This window comes from Juglans microcarpa x Juglans regia, chromosome 1S (genome assembly GCF_004785595.1).
Source record: "Juglans microcarpa x Juglans regia isolate MS1-56 chromosome 1S, Jm3101_v1.0, whole genome shotgun sequence".
In the NCBI taxonomy this organism is placed as follows: domain Eukaryota; kingdom Viridiplantae; phylum Streptophyta; class Magnoliopsida; order Fagales; family Juglandaceae; genus Juglans; species Juglans microcarpa x Juglans regia.
The window spans coordinates 1,151,783-1,161,196 of record NC_054595.1 but is presented as its reverse complement, the minus strand read 5'-3'; the positions used below and the strand labels follow the sequence as shown (position 1 = coordinate 1,161,196).

At 40.7% G+C, this 9,414-nt stretch overlaps 1 protein-coding gene across 2 annotated transcripts; it reads right to left on the bottom strand.

Annotated features, from left to right (window-relative positions):
* Positions 1-681: 681 nt before the first annotated feature.
* LOC121246889 (probable beta-1,4-xylosyltransferase IRX14H) lies at positions 682-9,414 on the bottom strand. 2 transcript variants are annotated; one of them, XM_041145201.1, is made up of 4 exons: positions 9,147-9,414; positions 8,290-9,104; positions 7,509-8,075; positions 682-1,380 (listed from the first exon to the last, which is right to left on the bottom strand). In XM_041145201.1, the coding sequence occupies exons 2-4, from the start codon at positions 9,030-9,032 to the stop codon at positions 1,143-1,145; spliced, it is 1,548 nt and encodes a 515-aa protein (XP_041001135.1). In that variant the 5' UTR covers positions 9,033-9,104; positions 9,147-9,414; the 3' UTR covers positions 682-1,142. The 2 variants fall into 2 exon arrangements, 1 of the variants encoding a protein (XP_041001135.1); XR_005937184.1 differs by lacking the exon at positions 682-1,380 and adding an exon at positions 6,830-7,221 and having other exon boundaries at positions 7,425-8,075.

Sequence of the window (9,414 nt, the reverse complement as noted above, 5' to 3'; positions counted from 1 at the left end):
TTGAATGGTAAAACATGCATGGCATGCACATTATTTCTACTAATTGATAGAGTAGACACATTATTTCTACAAAGCATGAAGATCTAAGAAATATATAAATTGTATTTGTAAAAAAAAATTAAAAAAAATGAAAAATATTATATTATATTATTATTTTAACTTTATAATGGCTAGTCCAATGTGGACTCACCTAATCAAAAGTTGATATTATAGTCAAAAATTAAGATTCTAGCCAAACTTTAGACTTGGCAATGGCTAGACCTTTGCCAATACTCTAAGACAATATAAGAGTCTTACTTGAACCAGGTGGGACTCACTTATTTTACATGTGGCATGACAAAAATTTTGATGTGACATGTCACATCAAGTCATATTACTTTGTAAATTTATTTTATATAATCCATTTATTCTAAAGTAATTCTCTAATGAGAAAAAGCTTAAAACATGGTACATATTCTGTATAGGGCTTGCTCTCAATAGTCTCTACCATTTTGTCCGTGTACCCAAAAAGAATCAAATTGGAATGAATCAACTTGGTCTCTCCTCTCCACATGCATCAAGCAGAGGCTTCTTCGGCCATGGGATATTTGGTTTGGCTCATTCATATGTATAAAAATAAACTGAACTCCACGGAGACAGAACATACTGATTAAGAGGCCTTGCTGGTAATATTGGAATCCCTTTCGAAGAAAACCATGCAATGGCTTAGTAGTTAGTACAATGGCAAGGACACTTTTTTGGAACGAATTAAAAAATTTATTGTATTTGGTCTCGTTTTTCAGAGATCCAAACGAACGCAACTCTATAATTCCTACTTAGAAAATATTTGTGTACACGATTTAAAAGCCTATTTGATACAAGCTTTCTACAAACACGAGACTCATCATGATCCAGTGAAAACACCACTTTCGCGAGTCCAGAATATCAATCACCCCCAACAAAGTAAAATAAAAAGGGAAAAAAATGCAAAACTCTGGCAGGATTTTGGAATTCAGATCGGATGGATTGCGTGTGTAACCGATGCCTTCAGGTATTTACCCGTTGCATTTTTCCCTATATCAACCAAATTTTTTGAAGCGGAGAGACCAGTGGTCTTAAATTCACACAGTATCGTATTATCTTGAGATGTCCGGGATCATCTTTCAGCTTTGTTCAGAATCCATCACAGGAAGCTGTGTGTCTAGTATCTTTGTGTCATGATACTTTCTCTTACTTCGAGAGCGATTAGATCTGGATGTTCGAGTCTTTGAAGAATGCTTCACTATGTGCTCTTGGACACCCGTCACTTCCCTCTCACTAGATGGGAGTTCAGGAGGAACATCCGGCCATGGCGTACGTTTTGATGGGACAGTGACCTCCAGAGGAGGATCAATTATCCATCTGTATAAAACACATTCAAAATCAATATGTAAAATGCGTGCCAGACAGCTTATCCAGTGAACAGAAATTGCAAAAGAAAATACAGATCCAATTACAGCCCATTTTGCATGGTCTTTGTGTGTTCATATCATGAAACCTTATACTCAAAATATATTACTCGCGATGACCAAAATATTGAACATGCTTAATGACAAGGATGCCACTATCGACTTTCATATTAGACTTCTAAGAAACAATATGACATAGATATCCACAAGTCACAAAATTGATGACAGTTAATATTAGTGATTTCTCCTGAGATCATCAAAAGCTAGAGAAGTACGAAGTTACATATACACAAGCAGCTGTGAAAGGCCTTTAGTTCCAGTGTGAAACTATAAACGAGGTCAATTAGTGGAGTTTCACATGCTACTTCTTCATCAACCATTAAAATCTTTACACCTCAAACCCCTGGTCGTCCCTCTTTCTATCTAGATTAGCATCATGGATTCATATGGTGTGCCTCCAACTATACTTAGCAGCCAAAAAACTGCATAGTTTATGTGTAACCTGAAACTTCATGATCAAGCTGTCTTAAAAATGAAGGATTCCTGTAAACTTCCTGAGTTTTTAAGGGAGTGACCTAAAATGGAATAAAATTGACAACCTTGAACCCATTTCTCTAAACAATGGGCCATCACATGCCCAAAAATGTACCTCATGGTTTCCTCTGTCAGTTGCACTATGGTAGAATTCAATGTTCGAGCTTGGATGGTGCTTAAAATTCAGAATCTTGGATAATATTAGTTCAGGAAAGCACCTACTAGTTAAAGGCACTTTCAAACTGCCTCACTCCTGTACCCATGCTTCGTGAAAACTTCATGCTTAAAGGATCTGAAAGTCATATGATACCCTTTAACTTGCACATAGCAAGAATGGTATGCCATACGCCCCCTGCATCTGACATGGTGGATGTATGGGGCTTATGGTGATATGCTAACAATCAATGCATAAGGATTTTCATCTGAAATTAATAGGCTCAATGCATCGTTATCCAAAAAAATTCCTATATTCCCAATCAAAATCGGAACATCAGGCAACAGTAGTTATCCGTATAGTTTAATAAGGACTACATGTGTAAGGATATAGGCTTATGTCAAGTCTTGATTCTTTGTTGAACATTGACAGATTACAAAGGGCGCACAACCAAATGACAGCATACGGCAGTTTTTTTTGTCAAACAAGGAAATGTGAACAGAAGGCAACACGGGAAAGTTAAAACTGACGTCACTTGGTTTCTTTTTCAAGTAACTCTAGCGGTTAAGCGCATGGTCAAGAAAGGCTATAAGGTAGGACAGCCTCATAATTTGTATAAGAGGCATTTTCATGTGAAAGGAAGGTAGCGAGATGGCTATCAGATGTTCCAAGGTGATGGAGGATTGATTGAACAGGACAATGAGGCTTTTAAGATGTTGCATACAGGTCCTTTAAAGAAGCAAAAAAATAGTTGTTGTACCAACCATGGACATGACGAGAGCCCAAAACACCTTATGCTTGGAGAAGATACTTTTTCAAGTATTTAGGCCCTAGCATAAAATTTGATTTTTAAGGAAAAAGATCATCCTCGAGGAGTATCTCAAGAGAAAAAAATAATAATAAACATATAGGGGAGAAGAAATAAAAACCTCACTCACACACTCACATGACCTTTGTCTGTTCAACTAATGAGGTATAAGACACCATGGTGATGGCTACAACTGAGGAAGTGCATCTCCTGTATGAGTGGATAGCGTGAGTGATGCTTGGTCTTGTGCTATACATTTGAGGCCTAAACTTGGCTTTGTGTGTTAAGCTTTGTTTTGAAACAAAAAAACAAAAAATCTATAAAAATAAAGTTGATAATAATTTTTAAAAAAAGAACAAATACAGTACTTAGTGTTTCAATTTTTTTTGTTTTGTTTTTTTTATTTGTGTTTTTTTAAAAGAAATAAAAATAAATAAAAGGGAGGCCCGTGCTTAGCACATTGGCCACTTAAGTGACTTAAGTCACTGTCCCTCCCCGATACTTTTCAGTACCCACTCACTCACGGCATTGTTTCCTTGAGCCCTAGCCGCATCTCACCTCACTCATATCACAATCGGTTTTCTAATGATAACAACCAAGCTCAATTCATCCTAACCGACACTTCTCTATCACAGTAACTCCTTCATCTCCCTCCTCTTACCTATTTCTTTTAGTCCTAGGGTTCGGCGCACATGAAAATGGGAGATTTGGATTTTGATTGTGGATTGGTGTTGTTGAGGTTTTGGATTGGGTTTTGATAGTAGTTGAGTTGTGTACTTTTGCCTAGTAGTGACTATACTCAGATTTGTGTGTACCAATGATGGTTGTTGGGTGGGTTACGACATTACTCATCTCTATGTTTTAGTAGTGCCGACCAAGTGTTTGCGTTTTTACCTCAACCATTTACTTCCTTGTGTTCATCAATATTTCCACATTCAGTCACTCTTATTTTGTTCATGTTAAGTTCATTGCCTTGCATTCTCTATACATCAAACATGAATTGTGGGTCTCTCAATTCCATGGAATACATATCAAGCACGTCATTTTATTATTTATATTACGTGCTTAATCTTCATCAAGTACACAGGTTTCCATGAGAGCCCAGTAAGTAACTTGTACTCTTTACGGGTGTATTTGCATGATTCTACTGAAGTATTATGTGTGCTTGTGTGTTTCAAATGAGGTTCAAAGAAAAAGCTAAAAGAAAGAAAGATAGTTGAGCCCAGCTCACCTGCTAGTGCAGCGAGTGAGAGGGAATCTCCTCCAGAGACCCCTCATACTGAGGAAACCCTGGGGCACACGACAGAACCAGTTAAACCCCAAACAGAACCCTCCACACCTGGTGCTTTCGAGCGCTTTGCTTCGCCTGAAGCAGAAGCGTCATATAGAAGCATATTTTCTCACCGACCTATGTTAGGTGAGAGAGAGGTACGCATCCACGACTTCCCTGATCCATCTTTTGATATCATCATTCGCGTGTTTATTGAGTGACATTGGGAAAAACACACACTTCCCTTACCCATGCCGTGGGTTGAGGTGGTGCGTGAGTTTTACTCCAACCTTGCACACTTTAACATTGATGATCATAGCATCTCCTCCACTGTGAGGAGAGTTAATATTGATATCACTCCTGCCATAATAAGAGACTTGTATGAACTGCCTGAAGTAGTGGAACCCAGATATCCCTACAAGGGAGGCCCCAACAAAAGTTGCCATGCGTAACCTATTTGCTGGGCCTCAAGGGCCAAAGTGGAATCCTCGGGTTCATAGGTTGCCCCTACATGTAATGCTCCCACCCTATAGAGTATTGGCCAAGATAGTGCTGACAAACTTATGGCCAATCAGTCGACACACTGAACTTCCTTTAGAGAGGGCCCAATTTATGTTTGCTTTGGCTACGGGTGTATCCATGGACTTCCCATAATCATTTTTATGTACTCCTTGTGTATTCCACTAATGTGATTATCTTTGTCACTTTTTTTAATATTAAAAAATAATATTCTAACAATATTTTATTATCTCAACTCAACTCAGTTCAACATCCAAACGCAGCCTTAAACATGACAAGCTGCATGGGCCTAAACTCCTTGCTATTACAGATCCTCAACTACTTGACAAAAACAATGAGAATTGAACATGATGACTTCCAGTATGGGGTCTTAGTCCTTGGAGACATAAACACGTGCCTTTATAACTATAACCACAAAGGACTAGAGATAAAATGTTTTTGTAAACAAGGTGTGATCAATACAACCTGTGTCTGTTTGCATGCACCTATGAGACTAGTGCTATTTATGCTTCTACATGTATGCAGAAAGTCATCTTTTAGATACAACCTCAAAAACAAAATAGACTGTAAGCATTCTAACTAATTTGAGATGAATGGATAGAGCAGTAACCATGCATTAGTTTCTGAAAACAAGTTAGGCATGTGTATACACTAGACACATCATTATAACTAGAGAAATCCTTAGCACCGGTCTGTCTAATATTTCCCAATTAACAGCCCATCACTAATTTAAGTGACACCTAAGCTTTCCACCACAACCTTCCTGTATATCCACTACATCTGATTATCAACTATTGGCAAATTCATGTAGTCCGAAAAGCACCCTTTTTCCCTATCTCTCCCCCTCTCTCCCCCCTCTCTATGTCTCCTTCGACGGTCTTCTTCCCCCATTTCTTACTTTTCTTTTTTCATTTTTCTGGTCTTCCTTCTACTCTCTCTCCCATCTCCATCCAAGCAACATCTCTGCGCAGCCTCGCTAGCTTGTATATATCCTCACTACGACACTTTCCCACCCACTCACTACAGACGAAGCAAAGAAGACTTGTAATTTTTGGTTTTTCGGTAGACTCCCTCGACCATGGTTGCTGGCGATCCTAGTCCACATCTGAGACCAATTGTGATCCGGGAGGTCTGGGCAGCTAAATTCGACTCTGATATTGGTTAGTAAATTTTTCCAAGTTCAGCTTAGGAAATTTGATGTTGGTTCTTGAGGGACTTTTATACGGTTGAATCGGATTTGAATGTCTTTAACGAAGCATTGATTTCTTTGGTTCTTTGTATTCAGCGTGTCCAACTCCGTATATTTTTTGGGAAATAATTCCGATTGTGGACTTCTATCTTTTGAATCAGAGTTGATATTTCTCTGGTAATGGTCATTTCCATGGCTTTCCTGTCTCTCTTTCTCAACTCTCTCTCTCTCTCTCTCTTTCTCTCTCTCTCTCTAAGACTATCAGATTGCATTTGGGTCCTTTTCTCTCTGAAAAGGACTTTTCCTCCGTCTATGGCCTTTTGCAGAAGACTCTTGAACCAGTTGTCAAAGGGGTTAAAGTTAATGGAAGCCATTTGGGTAGAGAATGGAGGAGGGTCTAGCAAAAGGTTGAGAAATGGACGAAGAACTGAGTGAGAAGAGAGATTTTCCTAAAAGTTGAAAGCCTGAAAGACCACTGAAAGCCTCAATCCGTGTGGGTGCTTAGAATCGTTTCTAAGTGGTGGAGCCTATTTATCTTATTGTGTTTTTCCTTACGTGGCAAACACTGAATGGAGGGCTGCTCTTGGGCGTTTATTAGCCCAACCATTGCAAAGCAGACCTCTTATAACTAACATGTCAATTATCAACATGATGAAGCTGTGCTCATCATATCAAACAAGGTAATGTAACAGGGCAAAGAAATGAATAAAACAAGCCATTTGAGATGCACAACTTCAAGAGGTTTCAGCATTGTAAGGGGGGAAAACAACCAAACCAATAAAATGCCCTATAAGCTGAACTAGCAGAAAACACCAAGTTCTGCCCAAAATTCCATTTTCAATAAGATTAGACAAGCTGGAAAAGGTTGGGACTAGATCAGCAACTGTGTTCGCCTTCTAGATAAGATGTTGTGTGTTTTGAAGTTACATATGGTCTACATTTAGTGCACTTGGTTTTAACAAAGACAAGTTAATACAACTTGGATTATGTCACTCAAATTGCAATTCTAGCATCTTAGAGGAAATTTGACGTACAATGGCATCTAGAAAAGATAAAAAGCGCACACTTGATGCTCAATTTTCATGCCGAGTCCACCTCCAAAAGGTAATTTCTTTCAATGATGTCTCCTTTCCAAAATTCTTAAGGGACAGCGCTTGGTTTAATTTCAACGAGTTGTCAATCAAGTTCACCTTGACGTTTATAAAACTAGGCAGTAGTAGATGGCGTTTCACTTGTAGTTCAATTTCAATTTACAAAGGCATAACCAAATAATTTCAACATGCATATATGTGACAGCAGGCGAGCACATCACAACCTTCACTAAGGGTGTGTGTGGATGTTGAAGTGAGTTGAATTGAGTTGAGTTGTGATAATAAAATATTATTAGAATATTATTTTTTAATGTTATTATTATTTTGAAATTTAAAAAAGTTGAATTGTTTATTATATTTTGTATTGGGATTTGAAAAGGTTGTAATGATGAGTTGAGATGAGTTGAGATGAGTTTGGTAACCAAACGAAACCTAATTGATATGCATTTCGGACACCATGAGATAAAATGACTTCTGCAAGATATCGAATACTAAGAGCAAAAGATGAAGACTTACCCAGGAGGAAATTTGCTATCAGCACGAGCTTCAACTCGGAGCCACCAGAGCAAGATTTGACGTCCACAACTTCCAAGTGGCTCCACCACAGAAAAATCCTTTAGCAGAAATAATGGACTCTCTATGGCCTCCTCATTGTGAGCTAATGTATCTAGATCATTGACCCACTCTGGCCCGCCGTCATCATCCTTCCAAAGCAACCGGGAATTCAGTACAAACCCAGCCCATTCAAGTTTCCTGGGCAGCACAACCCCCCTATCACCAATGTAAGTGGCGCTGTTCCCAACATAGGGTATGGAATTGAAGGTGTGCCAACCAACCAATTGATTGGATGAGTTACAAGCAGGACCTTGAACAGGCATTGATGGGTTCTCGTCATCTTCATCCTCGTCTTTCTCTAATAAGGACACCGAGGACTCATCGGTATCACTCGAATGCGCAAGTATACCAACCGAAAGAGCACCAACCCATTTGACATTCTGAATCTCGTCAAAGAGCTCCATGCTATGCGTATTACTATCATCTGCAAACATCACAATCCCATCCAGCTTCTTGTCTCGCACAATCCTGTTCCATCATAGACCCACTGAATCAAATTCATATTCTAACAACTTAAATCCTCTAATCATAATTTGTAGGGAGGACCAAAAAAAAAAAAAAGAGTATTACAGTTAGTTTCTTGCAAGTAGAGAATGTAGTAGCCGCCCCCCATTTTTGCAGCTCGGTTTCCTCAACAAATAAATAGAAAATAGAAATCAAAAGAAAAGGCAATAGCGTTCACCTTAAAGCTTGAAGCCGCATCTGAACCTCTAAATGGTGCCGTCCCTCCCACAAAATCGGCATCCGCTGACGGAATCCAACATGGATAGTCCGAAGCCTTGACTTGGCGATAAGCGAAGCGGTCTCGTTGGTAGCTCCACCGGCCTCCACCACGATCCAGACGAGATCATACGGGACCAGCATGAGCGAGTGCATCACGCCGGTCAAGTGCAGCGCCTGGAACGTCCGCACATAGGTCGGCGTGATTACGATGACTGTCCTCGGATTCTTGACCCCGAACTGGAGCCTCTGCTCCTTCTGGACCGTCTCGATGATATGGTGCGCCCTCATGACCTCGACAGGGTTCGGGTGCGGCCACGGCCGGATTCGGATCCCATGTCTCCCGACGACGACTCGGCTATTACTACCGCCGGTAGTAGTAGCGTTACTACCCAGGGGGGAGTTGAAATTGGTGATCGGAGTGGAGTAAACGGTGAGGCTCTGGGCGAGCTCGGAGGCTGTGCGAAACGGAAAGTTGTAGAGGTTGGTGGTGTGGGAAGTGGAGAAGAGGAAGAAGAAGACAAGGCGGGAGAAGCGGAAGCCGAGAACGAGACTAATGAGGCAGCAAAGTCCGTGGAATAGGAGCCAAATTATGGAAGAGGGGGACTTGATGGAAGCGTCCGAAGACGAATCCAAGGGACCAGATGACCTGAAGCTGTTGCCGCGCCGGTTCATGTAACTCTGCTGTAGCACCGAGAGCTTCATTGGCTCCGACCCTCACTCTCACTCACTCTTCTCTCTTTGGCTGTCTCTGCGCGTGGACTGTTAGAGAGAGAGGGGGGGGGGGGGGGGGGGGGGGGGGGGGGGGCAAAGAGAGAGAATTTGGGATGGAGGAGGTGTGGTTCGATTGGTTTAATCGGAGGTTTCTTGGGGTTTACGAATGTATGAAGGAATAATCGGTGGGCGTATGATATAGCATTGTCTGGTGTTATTCGATTGCCGATTACTTAGTTCTCACAACACCAGCAACTGCAACTGCAAGCAAACAGTGAGAGAGGTCGGGGACAGAGAGAGAGAGAGAGAGAGACCACCGTGTCTTCATTTTCCACCGATTTTCTTGGCAAGCAGTCGGAGTCGATCGGAATGA